This window comes from Lactuca virosa, chromosome 3 (assembly GCF_052849685.1).
Source record: "Lactuca virosa cultivar CGN04683 chromosome 3, Lactuca_virosa_CGN04683_v6, whole genome shotgun sequence".
In the NCBI taxonomy this organism is placed as follows: domain Eukaryota; kingdom Viridiplantae; phylum Streptophyta; class Magnoliopsida; order Asterales; family Asteraceae; genus Lactuca; species Lactuca virosa.
In genome coordinates, this window is record NC_136428.1 from 250,439,695 (window position 1) to 250,456,034 (window position 16,340).

At 31.9% G+C, this 16,340-nt stretch overlaps 1 protein-coding gene across 3 annotated transcripts; it reads right to left on the reverse strand.

The window, feature by feature from the left end:
* Nucleotides 1-76: 76 nt before the first annotated feature.
* On the reverse strand, nucleotides 77-9,363 carry LOC145167113 (plasma membrane ATPase 3-like). Of its 3 annotated transcripts, none has more exons than XM_079086206.1 (22): nucleotides 9,209-9,363; nucleotides 8,796-8,872; nucleotides 8,558-8,677; nucleotides 8,366-8,464; nucleotides 7,090-7,227; nucleotides 6,862-6,996; nucleotides 5,708-5,887; nucleotides 5,413-5,619; nucleotides 4,770-4,889; nucleotides 4,566-4,685; nucleotides 4,349-4,471; nucleotides 4,166-4,270; nucleotides 3,505-3,649; nucleotides 3,262-3,426; nucleotides 2,192-2,430; nucleotides 2,077-2,109; nucleotides 1,839-1,920; nucleotides 1,513-1,673; nucleotides 1,018-1,203; nucleotides 716-898; nucleotides 471-646; nucleotides 77-385 (listed from the first exon to the last, which is right to left on the reverse strand). In XM_079086206.1, exons 2-22 carry the CDS (start codon nucleotides 8,847-8,849, stop codon nucleotides 289-291), a joined length of 2,868 nt encoding a protein of 955 aa, XP_078942332.1. In that variant the 5' UTR covers nucleotides 8,850-8,872; nucleotides 9,209-9,363; the 3' UTR covers nucleotides 77-288. The 3 variants fall into 3 exon arrangements, with proteins under 3 accessions (XP_078942332.1, XP_078942334.1, XP_078942333.1); XM_079086208.1 differs by having other exon boundaries at nucleotides 9,205-9,350; XM_079086207.1 differs by lacking the exon at nucleotides 9,209-9,363 and adding an exon at nucleotides 9,055-9,191.
* Nucleotides 9,364-16,340: the final 6,977 nt, after the last annotated feature.

A 16,340-nucleotide genomic window follows, 5' to 3' on the forward strand; every position in this document is an offset into this window, starting at 1 on the left:
ACACAAAAATGTTAGGACGCATTATAATGTATTTTTCTTCTTTTTATTATTCCACATGATATTAATGTATATGGGATTGATTAACTGATGATGTAGTCACCTTGTATTTACATTCCTTCGATGACCATTTGAATACAACACCAACAAAATAGCACACAGAAAATGCTCTATAAATCAATAATTCCATTACTCGTAACTTAAAACGACAAATTACTACTATTCGCAAACATGTACACTACATACATAGATTTAGATTTCAAACATGAAGTATTTAGTACGATGTACTTCTCAAACAGTATAGGATTGTTGGATGGTATCGATATCGATGTTCTTTAATTTTACAACCGATTCCACATGACCCTTCAACGTAAGCAATTCTCTCAACCTACAACAAAAATTAATAAAACAAATAACCAATAGTTTCACATATTCCATAATAGGGCTTAATTAATTATTAATTAATCCTTTACCTTGTCATCTCAGCTCTACGAATTGCATCTTCAGCCATTTGATTAAGCTCATTATGGTTGTTTCGTTCAACATATTGGGTTTCGGGTGGGTCGAGTCCATGTAGAGTTCTTTGGGCTTGAGCCCATTTAAGCTCACGATCTTCTTTCCCGAAGTTTCTTTTTCTTGTGAAAGCAACCTGAAAAAAAAAATGAAATTCAAATTCAAAAAGTTAATTGAAATTCATTTGTTGAATTGAAGTTTTTACCCTTTGATCGATGACTAGATCCCAAGCTCTTCCACTTAAAGCGTATCTTGTGAAGAATTTAATGAAATCGAGAGGAATGTAGAAGACGATGTTGTAAAGCCATATAACTCCCGCCCAACCCCATCCGATTCCTTCGATTGCAGCGAAACTCCAGTTTGCATAAACGGCAATTAATGTTGCAATCTGATAAAACAAAAAAAAATAAATAAATAAATAATTTTTTTATCGAATTGGGTATTTAGTTTTGTATCTCATTTTGGTGAATTTACGAAATAACCCTTGAGTTTTAACTTTTAACTTACCAGTTGAGCAATTAAGAAAGCCCCCATAAGAAGAGCTCCGGGTCGTTCATAAAATGACCAACTTCTAGATCGAGTAACGAATATGAGAGCCTGACTGATTGTACTGACTTGTAGGTATATAGCTGAAGCTAGCTTTCTGAAATCGTCACGTGCTCCTTTTTTAAGGCTTGACACTCCAAACACTCGCTAAAATTACCAAAATGGGTCAAATGGAAACTCATTAGCACTTGTTTAGCTAAAAAAAAGTAAACCGTAAATTTGGTTTGCTAAAAACTATTTTTGATAAGTCCAAATTTTTTTAACTCACCATCCAAAACACAAAAACTTTTTATGGATTTGGCCCATTTCTTAATAATAAAGTAAATATTAGAAAAATGTAAAAATATAACTTAAAGGGCGTAAAAGTTATTTCATGTTCTGGACCGATGGTGTAAATAGAAATTTTTTTGGACCTTATCCACAGTTTTCATCAGAACAAAATAATTAATTTGTTACCGGAAAAAAGTTGGTTTCGTATGCAGCCCAAAAGAAGATGACTGTCATCATAGCTAAGTAGCTACCAAGAATGATTCCGGTAGCAAAAATCTCTGACAACTTCCAGCTGTCAGGTAACGGAGAGGGTTTTACTCTATCTTTGGAGATCGTCATAATTGTACCTGTAAATCAAATATAAAAAAGATTTACAAAAAAAAAAAAAACCTTTTAGTTTAGACTTTAGAATTTAGATAGTATTGTTAATTAATATTTAGATTTCATGAAGTGTTTTTTTTTGCCTATATAGATAATAAGAATTAAAGAAAGGTGTAACTAAAAACTCTAACCATCATTAAGAATAGCAATGATAAGCACCATAAAGGGTGGAAAGTCGAACTTCCATATAAGGGCAAGCAGCATGAAACCAAGCTGTTGTAAACATTTATTACCAAAATAAATTAGTTGTGTATAACTAATATGTATCATAGATTAAACAAGCTCGAAACATAAAAAATTAATTTGTATTACAAATATTAAAAAAGTTGGAAACATAAAGATTAAATTTAATATATAATTGTAACGTACCACAATACGGATAGTAATGGAAACCGCATAAATCTGCATAAAATAACACAAACATTAAAAAAAAAAAATACAAAAACTTTACTAAAGTATTTGAGACTATAAAATATAAACTTACAGTGTAATTTTTCATCCTTTGAAAAATAGCACGACTAGTTAAAACAGCGCTGATAATAACACTAAGACCAGGCTCAGTCAACACAATATCAGACGCGCTACGAGCCGCGTCAGTTGCATCAGCAACCGCTATTCCAATGTCTGCTTTTTTAAGTGCAGGTGCATCATTCACTCCATCACCAGTCATTCCACATATATGTTTTCTCGCTTGTAGACGTTTCACAATCTCATATTTATGCTCTGTATGTATGTACGTGTTAGAATGTAAATAGAGAAAATTACAAAAATAGTCTAATATCATAATTACTTTGTAGAAAATAGCCAAAAAAAACCCAAATTACAAAATAAGCCACCAAAATCGCAGATGGACTCAGTCCATCTGTGATTTTGCGTCCATCCGTGATTTCCCCTTTTTCAGGGGTATAAAAACGTAATTTTTTTTCCTTCTTTCATTTTTCAAACTTTTTTTTTGGAGAACTCTCTCTAGAGGCACTAAGGACGATTTTATTTTTCAAAGTTTTTGTTGAAGAATTCATTTTATTAGAGATGTTTTAAACAAATGTTCCAAAAAAATAAGAACTAAATTTATAATTTTTTGTAAAACTTTATATATAATAAGGTTGTTTCGTAGTTAAACCCTATTAATTTTGTAGTCAAAATTTAAAAAAAAAAAAAAAAAAAATTGAAAAGAAAAACGCAAAATCGCAGGTGGGATGAGAGGAAATCGCAGATGAACTTAGTTCATCTGCGATTTCAGTCAAAGATTGGGGTATTTATACAGAAAAAATAAAAAAAAACTAAAAAAAAAACCACCTGCGAACGTACAAGTCGCTAAAGCACGACTGTGCTTTAGCGACTTGTATGTTCGCAGATGGAATGCTAAAATCGCAGATGGGCTTAATCCATCTGCGATTTTCATGGCTATATTTGTAATTTGGGTTTTTTTTTGGCTATTTTCCACAAAGTAATTAAAGAATTTGGTTAAATTTACAATTTTCTCATGTAAATATTACATATATTGTTAATTGAATTATTGGAAAACTATAATGATTTTTGAGGATTTGAATTTACCAGGGAAAACGCCAGCAAAACCATCTGCTTTCTCAATCAACTCATCAACAGGCAATGCAACGATGGATTCGTCTCTGTTTTGTCCAAGTAATGCAGAGGAAGGATACATGTTTGTTCCCATTCCAAGACGTCTTCCTGTTTCTTTTCCTATTGCTAATTGATCACCTATTGAAGGTAATCATATACATAAAAGAGTTTATTATAGGAATGTTTTAATTAGTGAAAATGTTTAATTAATAATACCTGTGATCATTTTAACGCTTACTCCAAGATTCAAGGCTCTCCTAATTGTATCTGCACTGTCATGTCGTGGAGGATCAAAGAGAGGCATGAGGCCGATGAATTCCCATGGACCTCCTGGGCTTTCCTTCTTTCCCTCTGGAACTTCCTATTTTAAAAATTGTTTTATTTAAAAAAAACTGTAAGGTTTTCCCTAGTAATGAAATTCTTTTTTTAACAAAATCTGTACCTAATTATACAATGTCATCCAAATATATAACAATTTACACTGCTATAAATGGGTAGATTTTTCAAATTACAATGATTTAATAAAAAAAAAGTTGAAAGTATAATATTGTAGTAAAAAGAAAGAGAAAAGTAGAATAGTATAGTACTCGATTAAATGAAAGTGCATTGTTATTGTTCACATTTAGCCGAAAAAGATTTAAATAAAATATATAGCAACGTACTTCCATTAAATTATTTATTATACATTCCACTTTTATTTCTTCCATCAAATTATTTATTAATTTTCACTGTAGATTGTTCGATGAAAAGAAAAAAACAATTAAGAGTATAATGTTGTAATAAATAAAAAAATGGAAGTATGATGCTATAACAAACAAATAAATAAAAATACATTGCTAATTTTTTCATCTAGCCAAAGGAAAAAAAGATTTCAAACCTGATATGCAACTGCAAGGGATCGCAAACCACGCTCAGCAAATTTATCGATCACAGTATGAACTCTTTTCTCAATGTTTGATTTATTATGTGCAAGATTCAGGATCTGAGAACAATAAAACAAAAATAATAAGTTAATAAATAATGACTTTAAAAAAAAATGTATGTGTGTCACTTGCTTTACCTGTTCAGGGGCACCTTTACTGACACGATGCATTTTATTTTCATCATCAAGATATGTCAATGCTGTTCGTTTATCAGTTGGGTTGAATGGTAGGAAATGAATCTCTTTAATTCCAGCTCTTGCCTGAATTAAATTAAATATATTATATTATTTAAAATAATATTAAAAAATCCAGGTCAATAGAGTAGTGTGTTTTTTATTATTTGAAAAGTTGTACCTCTTTTGGGTCAGCTAACATTCCTACTATCGCAGCATCTATTGCATCTTGATTTTCAACTCTAGATGCTCTTGCAGCCATTAATACCACCATGTCAGCATCCACTCCTTTAGCAAATATCTACAAGAGAAAAAAAAAATAAATCAAAAATGTTAAAATAAAATAGCTTTGAAGCCTAGTGAATGTTCAAAGGAATAATCAAACCTCTATTAAATTTTTGTCAACAGTAAGTTTGTTTAGTGTTAAAGTCCCTGTTTTATCACTGCAAAGAACATCCATGCCTGCCATTTCTTCTATTGCTGTCATTCTTTTCGTGATAGCCCCCTGTAGTTTCACATATTTACATATTAAGTCCTTTAGATAACAAAACATCATTCATTAAAGAGCAAATTACAAAGAAAACCATTATATTTTGAACAATTTTACGATTTAATAACTAACACTTTACTTTTTCCAATCAAATCATACAAGTTTCAAACATTTTTTCAAATTAATCATTTTGACCTGTTATGACAGGTTTTCACCGGTACTTTTTCAAATTAACAATTTTGACTTGTAATATGCATTCAAAAAGTTTCAAACATTTTTCCAAATTAACCATTTTGACATTTTTGACCGGTTATCAAATCAAACAAGTTTCAGACATTTTTCCAAATTAACCATTTTGACCGGTTATAACAGGTTTTCACTTGTATCTTTCCAAATTAACAATTTTGACTTGTAATATCCATTCAAAAAAGTTAAAAACATTGAACAATATTTGAAATTTCTACGGTTTGAAAAGAAAAAAAATAAAGTACAATAACAAAATCTCCCAAAATAGAACTAAAAAGAATTTATAATCAACCTGTTGAGATAAACGATGGGAACCAATTGCCATTGTGACAGATAAAACTGTAGGCATGGCAATAGGAATTCCACCAATGAGAAGAACTAACAAATTGTCAATTCCAGGGCGATATTTCCTATGTTGAATTGGATACATCACAATGATTTCTATTATCATTCCAACCGCAATTGAGCATATACAGAAGTTTCCAATTGCTGTCAAAACCTACAAGATATGATAACATCTTTATTATTATTACCAAAATACACTTTTATAAAATCAAAAAAAGGTAGATGTGTATGTGGTTTTGTACCTTTTGAAAATGGCCTACTTGGTTTGTAGAGTCTACAAGATGTGCAGCCTTTCCAAAAAAAGTATGCACTCCTGTGGCAATGACTACTGCTTCAATCTCTCCTTGTTTGCATGTGGAGCCTGAATAAACTCCCTCCCCTGGGTGCTTTGTTACGGGAAGGGACTCGCCTGTTAGTGCAGACTGTAGTATCAACCAATTGGAGTTAATTAAAAGATGGAAGGAATCGGAATCAGTGTCTGTTTGGTTGGATGGAATGGAATGACAAATGAATGGATTGGGGAATGGAATGCGTCATTACATTCCATAATTATGTTTGGTTGGCGGTAGGAATGGAATGGATGTTTACTTGATGTTAAAATACAGTGTAGAATTTTTATCTCTACTCCGTTAAATTTTTTAATACTAATAATGAACTTTCATGGGTTGATCTCATAAAAGACCTTATATTTTGTGTTTTTTTTGGATTAAACGTAAAATTTATTTTTTTTCGTGAAAAAAACCTTGCATTTTTTTCATTTTGTTTTTTTTTTCCGATCTGGCCCTTTCAGTCATTTTTTTCCCGAAAAAATATGTAAAATGTGAGGGTTTTTTCGAAAAAAATAAAAATAGTTGAGGGTTTTTTCGGAAAAAACGAAAAAAAACAAGGTCTTTTTTCAGGAAAAAAAATAAAATTGAGGTTTAATCTGGAAAAAACACAAACATATAAGATATTTTATGAGATTAACCCAATTTTTATTAACAAAAGTAAAAAGAAAAGTTGAAATTGGCCAATCAACAATTTGTATTTTCCCATAATGGTCACTAAATGTTTCTTTTTATTTTTTATTTTTTATTTTTTACACTTAAACAAAGAAAATTTGTCCTCTTTATAACTTCTGGGAAAAGAGGACAATTTTTTTTTTGTATTTTTTATACCATTAAGGTATTAATAGGGAAAAAAAACTGGTTAGGGATCCTAGATGGATAAAATAAAGTTTAGTGACTATTATGGGAAAATACAAAATTTCAACTTTAACCCAAAATAAAAACTTAAACATGATAGAAGTAACATTAAAATTTAAAACCCAAATAAGTTATAACAAAATAAACTATTATTTAACTTAAAAAAAATTAATTTTAATAAAACAACGACTATTATGATAACAAAAAACAACCTGATCAATCTTTAATGGATCACCCTCAAGAAGTCGAGCATCAGCTGGAACAATATCCCCAAGTTTAATACTGATTATATCACCTGGAACAAGAATCGCTGCATCTTCTTCATTCCATTTTCCATTACGAAGCACCTAAATTTTCATTTTCTTAATTGATTAATCTAATAAATAAAAAAAGAAAAATTATATGATTTAAAAAATATACAAAAAGAAAATGTTAATTACCTTTGCTTTGGGTGCAAGGCGTGCCATGAGAGCTGCTGCAGCATTACCAGCATTATTCTCTTCTATAAAACTTATTGTTGAATTGATCACAAGCAGTGTGATGATTCCAACAAAATCCTGCCAATCTGGTGGTTTACCCTGCAAAATAAATAAATAAATAAATAAATTATGAACTTATTTACAAAGAAACATCATGAACCTAATATTATCATATTATTTAATGTAGCTTTTGGAAAATTGCAAGAAAACCATTATATAGTTTCGCAGTTTAACCACTTATACTATATTTTTTCCAATTGAACCAAAAAAGATCCAAACATTTTTTTTTTCAAATTAACCATTTTGACATGATATAAATGATTACATAATTAAGGTGGTGAAACTTGATATAATATGTTAAAAATGGTTAATTTTGAAAATGTCTTTGAATTTTGATGGGTTGATGTAAAAAAGTCCTTATATTTTGTGTTTTTTCAGGATTAAACCTCAAATTTATTTTTTGCCTAAAAAAGACCTTGTATTTTTTAATTTTTTCTGATCTGACCCTTTTAGTCATTTTTTTCCAAAAAAAAATTGTAAAATATGAGGGGGTTTTCGAGAAAAACTAAAAATGTTGAGGGTTTATTTGGAAACATTTAGAAGGTTGAGGGTTTTTTGGAAAAATACAAAGTTGATGGGATTTTTCGGAAAAAATGAAAAAAAAAATACAAGGTGTTTTTCAGGCAAAACATAAATTTGAGGTTTAATCCATAAAATACACAAAATATAAGGTTTTTTTTTCAGATTAACCCAATTTTGATTGGATAAATTTTGTACAAAGGGTTAAAGCGGGTTAATATCATAAAAAATCTTATATATTGGGTTTTTCCACATTAAACCTCAACTTTATTTTTATTTTTTTTCTGAAAAAAACCTTGCATTTATTCATGTTTTTTCAAAAAAAAACCCTCCATTGTTTATTTTTTCCAAAACACCATAAACTTAATTTTTCCGAAAAAACCCTCAACTTTTTATTTATTTTTTCCAAAAAAAACCCTCACATTAAACAAGTTTTTTCGAAAAAAAATCCTACTAAAATGGTCAAATAGAAAAAATGGAAAAACATAAGTTTTTTTATAAAAAAAAGTTCGAGATTTAATCTGAAAAAAACAAAATATATAAAGTCTTTTATAATATTAACATTAAAATTTTTCAAAATACAAAAGTTTTTCTGTAAATTTTTGCAGTCTGCTTTCAACATAGTACTATGTATTATAAATGCATTTAGATTGCTTACTCCTCCATTGGCAAGTGCAATGGCCATAATTGCTGCAACTTCCATAACCCATGACAGAGGATTCCACATGAACCCTAAAAACTTCAAGAACTTGCTCTCCTGAAAATTATAATTTTCAATCAATCCAAAATCATCTTAACAGACATTTACATTTTACAAGCCTAAAACCCTGAAAAAAAACAAACAATTAACCTTCTTCTCTTCAAGTTTGTTGTATCCAAAAATTTCTAATCTCTTCTCAGCATCCTCTGATGATAACCCGTCTTTAGAACATCTCAAATTTTCATAAACTTCCTCAATTGGAATCGTTTCCTATAATCCAAATTTAGATTCGTTATCAAACTGTAGAAATAATTCACGTTCCTTTTAAGTAAAAAAACAACAAAGTGATTCTGTAAAAGTCGCCATTAACATCGAAATTAACTCTTACCAAATCAACTGCTTCCATCCTCACAGCTTCCATGATATCATCTGTCTCCCCCATTCTCTTGATTTCTAGGTCTTACACTGCAAAGAAGAAAAATTAACAAAAAATCAACAGTTATTATTTACGAATCATTCAAATACAACTATTAGAATAAGTAATTCAAATACAGAACACGAATTGAGAAATTATCATTGCTTCACGTATTTTGAAATCGATTACATATACAGCTAATTAAATATGCGTGTAGTAAAATCATAATCACCTTCAACAATAGCTTTATACACTATTCAACCAACCATATCTCAAAACACGGATTAATTAACCAATACTTCGAAGAAGCTGATGAAATTGAAATCCAAATAGAAGAAGATGAAACGATTATTGAAATGAAACTGGAGGATCATCAATATACCTACCAATAATGAACGATGACGTATTGACGTAAGACCCCTTGATTTCCGCAGAGAAGACTGTTCGCTTTTGGTTTTATATATAAATGATGGAAGTGATAAGTAGTAGTAAACTGCTAAATGCTAACAAAGTGTGGGAAACTTGATTGGTTGAATCTTTAGTTTGTGAGTGTAAATGGTGTTGTTTGTAGGGACAAAATTGTCTTTTCACTTGCGATTGCGATGATTTTGGCGGGCACCACTAATTAGACTTTCAATAGCAATTTTGTTGGTGACCGGAAGATGGATTTATCTTGTAATTACTTGTCAAAGTGAGAAAGATGTTTGGTGGATGACAGGGATGTTATTGGAATGGTTTGATGACTATTTTGTCGATTTATGGAGTATTTGATAGAATTGTGTAACCACTAGTTATATGTTGGAAAAAATAATCAAATTTGTACAAAGGTAAAGTTCATATATTGGTAAAATATGTTTTAATTTGTAAAATTTGAAGATGTATTTTTTTAGATAAAATAGGTATATATTTATAACCAATTCTTATTTTAATAATGTACTTTCAAATAGAACAGAGATATGATCTAATTAAGGTTGTGTTTGGCACGCCACAGCTAGCTGATAAACTAGCTTATTTTTCGAGCTTTTTTATGTTGTCGTGTTTAGTAAGTTAAAAAGTAGCTTATAAGCTAACTTAAAAGCTAACGTTTTGAAAAGCTACTTAGACTAGCTTTTTAGAAGTTTTTTTAAAAATTTCCAAATACACCCCTTAATTAATTATAGAAACACATACTCTTACATGTCTTTTTATCTAATTTTATATATTTCAGTTAGCTTTATCAAACGTTATTTTTTATCAGCTAGCTTTTCAGCTATCAGCTAGTTTTTTGTTTAACAACTAGCTTTTCAGCTATCAGCTAGCTTTTCAGCTAACAACTAGCTTTTCAATTGGTACGCCAAACATAGCCTAAGAGCGTGTTTTACAAAACTAGTTGGTGACCGGAAGCTAGAAACTGTAAGTTTTATTTGTTATATGAGTGTTTGACAAAAGTAGATAGAAACTTTTGAGATATATAAAATTATATAAAAAGACAATTGTTTATAAAAGATAAATATATTTTTAAGGGCAATTATGGAAATTGATTAAAAACTCAATAATTTTTTCTTAAACGCTACATTAAGTAGCTTTTAGATTTGAAGTTTTTGCTTAAACTAAAAACTAAATGTTCGTACTATCAAAAATAGCTTTTTGTTTAAATCAATTTTTTTGTTAAAAACTAAAAGCTAAAGCTCTCAAACGCTCGTTGCCAAACACGCCGAATTCTTATCTTAATTAGACAATGTATCATGATATGCAAAAACAAGAGTTTTTAATGTGCTATCTGCAATAGATTTACTATGCTTTCACTTTCTATCAATTATTTATTGTATTTTATAATCATTTAATATACCAAACTTACTAGATAGAAACATCTTAGATATTATAAAACTTTTGGCAGATTGAATAGATGGTAAAAGATAGTTTGTTTCATCAAATGATAAAATGTATGGGCAATCACAAGCCACAAGGTTGACTTAAAATGTGCAAAATAAATATAACTTAACTTTGTAAAAATATTTTACATATTTTACAAGAATGTTGGGTTCGTTTTACTCTATATATTTTGCGATGAAGGGTTTTCTTCGGAAAATAAATTGCATCACAAACAAGTGATACAGTGATTTTGTTGATTAGAGGTTGAAGGGCTTGTTGCTAATGTATGCCTGTATGGTGTTCCGACTTCCAAGGCTTTCATTATGGGCGGGACAGACTTGCACGTTGATTTTTGATAACTGGCTTATGATCCTTTTGAAAATATTGCCCTTTCCACATGCATGCAGTGTGTATTAACACATGAAATTTGGATGTTAGTTAGGAATCAAGGAAAACTAAGGTTAATGGGGTCGTGTACATGAGAGTAGTGCTCCATCTTATTACAACTTTTAATGATGATGAGAATAATATTTGCATGGAGAAAAATGTTAAACTAGGTCCGGATGCAAAAGGTAAATGATTTATTTTATGATAATGGGTGATTCTAATGGAGATTATATTCATGATATGTCGGTGATGGGTTATTGGTTGACGTAGCGGGTAAACTGACAACAAACTGCGTCGTTAACATTTTTTGGATTACAGAAACCAATTTTTTATAAAATTACATTCATAAATTTTGGAGTAATAACATTACTATGTATGGACCGGTGGATGTGACGGCGGAGGAGTGGGGGCTGCGGCAGTGGTTTTGGTTGTGGCAGCGGGGTGGTGGTGGCAATGATGGCAGTAGAGGTGGTAGTAGTGGCGGCGGTAGTGGTGACAGTGGCGGAGCCAAGAATTTTAATATGGGGGTACAAACATTGTCAATATGTTCTATGTAGTAATCCTATCACGGGAATTAAAAAACATGATACAATCTTTTTAGTTGGAGGTACAATAACATAAAGTATGTTTACATATAATTTTTTAATATATAAAACATTTTTTTTGGGGATGCTGTAGTATCCTCAACGCCCAATGTAGCTCCGCCACTGAGTGGTGGCGGCGGTGGCGGTGACGATGACGGTTGTATGGTGGTGGTGTAAACAATCTTTCTTTAGATGTCTTTTGGGAAAAGAAGTCAAAAAATAGATTTTATGTCTTCGGAAAAACAAACAATTTTTTCCTCAAATGTCTTTAGTCCATGTATGTTCAAAAAATATTTTGCCAAAAACCAAACATTAGAAAGCTACAACCATATGCCTAATGTTTTAGATTTGGTTCTTCAATCGAGCGGATGTTCAAAACTGTTGTGTAGTTGTGTTATAAAGATGATGTTACCCATTTGTTTGTACTTTCGGTTGGAGTTGGTAGGCCAACTATAGGCTGTAAGAAGTTGTTGCATAATGCCTCATTGCCTTGAACAAACTGGTTAGGGATGGTTTGGTGGATGTGGGTCACACGACTCAAGAGGAAGGAACATTGTTGGCCGAGAACACGGTTATCATATACTTTTCCTAGTATAGTTCATGTGAGTATCCAACATGAATCATTAAAGGAAATATTGGTTACAAATAAAAAAATTTCCCAAGACTTATATATTGAAAAACGAAGTAATTAAATGGTAAGTGTACAAAAGATGCCTAATAACAACAAATTGTAAACCTATTTTTTTGTTATAAAGCCACCTCCAAAAAGTGTTGGGTGTGGTAACTCGCAGCCAATTTTCCCATGTAACGATATTCGACTTATTCTAATATTCGACAAAGAATAAGGAGTTTTATGGTAATGAATGACGAAAAATACAAGAGATAGCGGGATGACATTCTGATCTAGGTAATTTAAAAGGTGATATAAAAATATTGTGTACCTTTAACATCATTAGATAGTTGTGGTATCAAAATACATTAGAGCATTGAGTGTGGGCAACAAGGTGCAACACCAAGTTGTGCCACCTCACATGCCACATAAGCAAATGTGTTATAACACCAAGTGGGGAAATGGGCAACAAGATGCAACACCAACTTTTTAAAAATAAATATTTTTATTTTTGTATTTTTTTTTACTATTTCGTTTTTTTTTTACTTCTTTTTTTGGCTTTCGATTTTTTTTTTGGCTTTCGTTTTTTTTACTATTCCGAAGAATTGACAACTGATGTGTCATTAGTTCCCTCTCTTTTTGTTCCTGCTTCTCCCGTGCCTGCCTTTCCAGGAACTCCAAATGACGACGTTTCAAGTCATTTTTTTCTTTTATTAATAAATTGTGCTCGTCGAATTTCGCTCTCATTTCCGCCGCATCTTTTGCTCTCGTCTCCACCTCCTCCGCATGTCTTGCAGCGCGTCTCGCTTTGTCGCGTCCGGGTGGTCATCGTGGTGGGGATATCTCTTGGATATCATCCGGGATCTCATCGTCATCGGCGTTTAGGTCAATGTTAGTCCGTGCGTCCGACACGTCGACCGAGCTAGAATTGCGAGACCTTTTGGATTGAACCTCCGACGATGTAGGCGTTTTATTCCACTTTGGATCCGCTCGCAAAAATTCCCATGATTTTTCAAAGTCGAAAACATGACCCATTTCGACCCGATATTGTTCCTTAGCAGATTTGAACAAATCGAAGTCGTTGGTTCCGCTTTGTTGTTGCGCCTCAAGCCGGTTGTAAATACCGTTGAATTTGCTGCACCGCTTAGTTATCATACCCCATTTGCTGCTCAATATGTCATTGTTGCGATACGGATTTTTCTTTAAAATAACGTGAAACTTGTCGAGCACCGCCCCCCAATAAGCTCCTTTTTTCATTCCATTTCCGCGAAATTCGTTTTTCGAAGTAGCACACCAAGCCGCCGTCAAAGCGTATTCCTCCTTCGGTGTCCACCATTGTGGAACGTCTGCATTTTCTGTTTCTACTGCTATTGATTTCCCTTTTGATTTTCCTTTCCCTTTCCCTTTCTTGTTCATACTACCTCCCGCTTCCGCTTCACCCGATTGTTGTGTCGTAGGCGATGGTTGGTTGCTTTGTTGTTGCATCGAAGCAAAAGAAGGGAAAAGATTTTGTTGTAAATTTGGGTTTTGACCGCCTTGATTTTGTTGAAAGTAAGGTGAGTTGGGAAACTGTAGTGGCGGTGAAGCGGGGTTGAAATCTACGCCTTGGTATGAGATCTGTGGTGAGCCTTGAGTCGATAAAAGGTTGAAATAACCTTCATAACCGGCAAACCCGACAAACGAGGTTGTGTTTGGTTGTGTGTTTGGGTTTGATGATGGGGAGGTGTTTTGGTTTTGCTCTATTTTTTTAGAAAGAAATAAAAATGTAGATAGAAAGAAGTGTAAGGTTTGAAATGAAATGAGTATATATATATATATATATATATATATATATATATATATATATATATATATATATATATATATATATAGGGGACAGCTCAAATAAAAACAGTAAATAGTGTGAGAACGTAAAAACACTTTTTTATGTTATTATTCTGCAATGAATTTTGTATCGACAACTTTATGTCATTATTCAGCAAAGAATAAATGAATAGTTAAAGGTTAAAATTAAAATTAGAATTTACTACAAAATGCACATATATAAGTTTATAATAGAATAATAACATTGTAATGAATATATGACTAATCGAAAGTTAATATTTATATTAGAATTACTTCAACAATACACATATACAAAATTCATTACAGAATAATAACATAAACATAGTGTTTTTACGTTCTCACACTATTTGCTGTTTTTATTTGAACTTACTTCTATATATATATATATATATATATATATATATATATATATATATATATATATATATATATATAGGTAAAAAGGTAATTTTTTTTAATTAATGTGAATTTGACCGTTTTCAAACGGTAAGTTTACAACGGCTCAATTTTTGGCCGTTTCATCTCGTTTCCGTGGCCACGAGAATCGCATGACGAGAAGCAACGAGTTGGGGGGGGGGGTGTTCCCCCCGTTACGACGCCGTCGCGATGCGCCAAGTCACCGGCGTTACATCTCGTTTGGACCCATACCGTGTGGTCTTATATTTTTGACACGTCAATGTCACATCATTTTCTCCCCGACTTCCCTTCAACGGTTCCACCCACCAAACAAATATAAAATGGTACCAGGCAACCAAACTTTTGATTTTTTTTTAATTAAATTTAATAGTTATATAATTTTTTAGAAAACATATTTATAATAATAAAAGAGAAATATTTTATTAATTTAATTAAAAACGATTAAAAAGCTAAAAACAATAATTTAATAAACTAAAAACATTTACAAAAAACATAATCGAAACCTAGTAAAATAGTATGTGACGCCTAATCACCGTCGCTCATAACGTCATCGTAATCCTCTCCTAAATCATCTTCAAAATCGTTAACAACGAGATTCACTTGAGCATTGAAGATCTTTCATCAAATCGGCGCGAAGGTTGTGGTGTCCAATTCGGTCGTATATTTCCCCTATTTTCGTTGCGTACGTCGGCGTTCCAATACATACTCCTTCGACATTTGGTAAATTCTTATTTTCATTGTAGTGACAAGTCATCATTCTCTCGTCTTCTGTAATCATATTATGTAATATGATGCATGCGTACTGATGAGTTTTATATATTACAAAAAACTTATTTTGGCGGAAAAACATAAACCCTAAGTTCACATGCACCCTAAAGGATCTATGTTATTCGTAAAGATGACTTTTGGCTTGACCAGGATTTTGACTAGGGTTTGACCTAGGGGTATTTTAGGTGTTTGAGTGGTAGTCTGAGTTTTGGTTACTATTATTCGTAAAGGTGACTAGTAGTGTGGGTTTCAAAGCAACGTGTTTTCCAGCTTTTCGTCTGTCTGTGAGGCGAGTCTTCTTACTACCTTAAGTGGTTCGAAGTCACCAAGGTCGGCCCACTATATTGTATAAGTAGAATGTATGCTATTGTATGAATTTGACTGATTTGATTTCATGATTTATGTATGGAGCTAATTTGGGCTCGGAGTCATACGGACTCGGGGTTGATACAAACATGGGGGTTGATACGAACCTGACACAGCTAATTGCTGTTATTTGGGTTGATACGGACCCGAGGGTTGATACGGACCTGACACAACCACATGTTGTTATATGAATATGTTTATTGTATGTGGTATTTTGGGAAGCTCACTAAGCTTTATGCTTACAGTTTATATTTATGGTTTCAGGTACTTCCAGTTCAAAAGGGAAGGGCCTGACGTGATGGCACAACATCCTCCCTATATGATTTCCGAACTTGATATATTTGTACTCTGATGTTTTAAAATACCGTGATGATTGATAGTTTTTGCTATAATCAATGAATGAAGTTAATATTTTTTAAACGAAAAATTTTAGTGTTGTTTTTGGGTTGTTACAAGTTGGTATCAGAGCCTTGGTTTGAGGGATTCGGGCATACTCTCGGGTGTGTCAGAACTCAAACTGAGGAAATGATAGTTTTTTCTTAAATAAACATGAATTTAAACATTTAAAGAGGATTCTATTTAAGAAGAAGGGGTGCAATGCATGCGATCATCCGAGCTCAAGTAAGTGGTTCCCAAAGTACCCATACTTATGTATTATGAGTAGTATGCTTTTTATGAGAATTGTATGCT

What these genes read in the sequence shown, in the direction of transcription:
- LOC145167113 (XM_079086206.1), bottom strand. Translation starts at nt 8,849, where the DNA reads ATGGGGGAGACAGATGATATCATGGAAGCTGTGAGGATGGAAGCAGTT. An exon ending in GTAAAGGTGCCCCTGAACAG is followed by an intron (nt 4,271 to 4,348) that starts GTAAAGCAAGTG and finishes TATTGTTCTCAG; the next exon opens with ATCCTGAATCTTGCACATAA. An exon ending in ACGAAACCAACTTTTTTCCG is followed by an intron (nt 1,204 to 1,512) that starts GTAACAAATTAA and finishes TGGTAATTTTAG; the next exon opens with CGAGTGTTTGGAGTGTCAAG.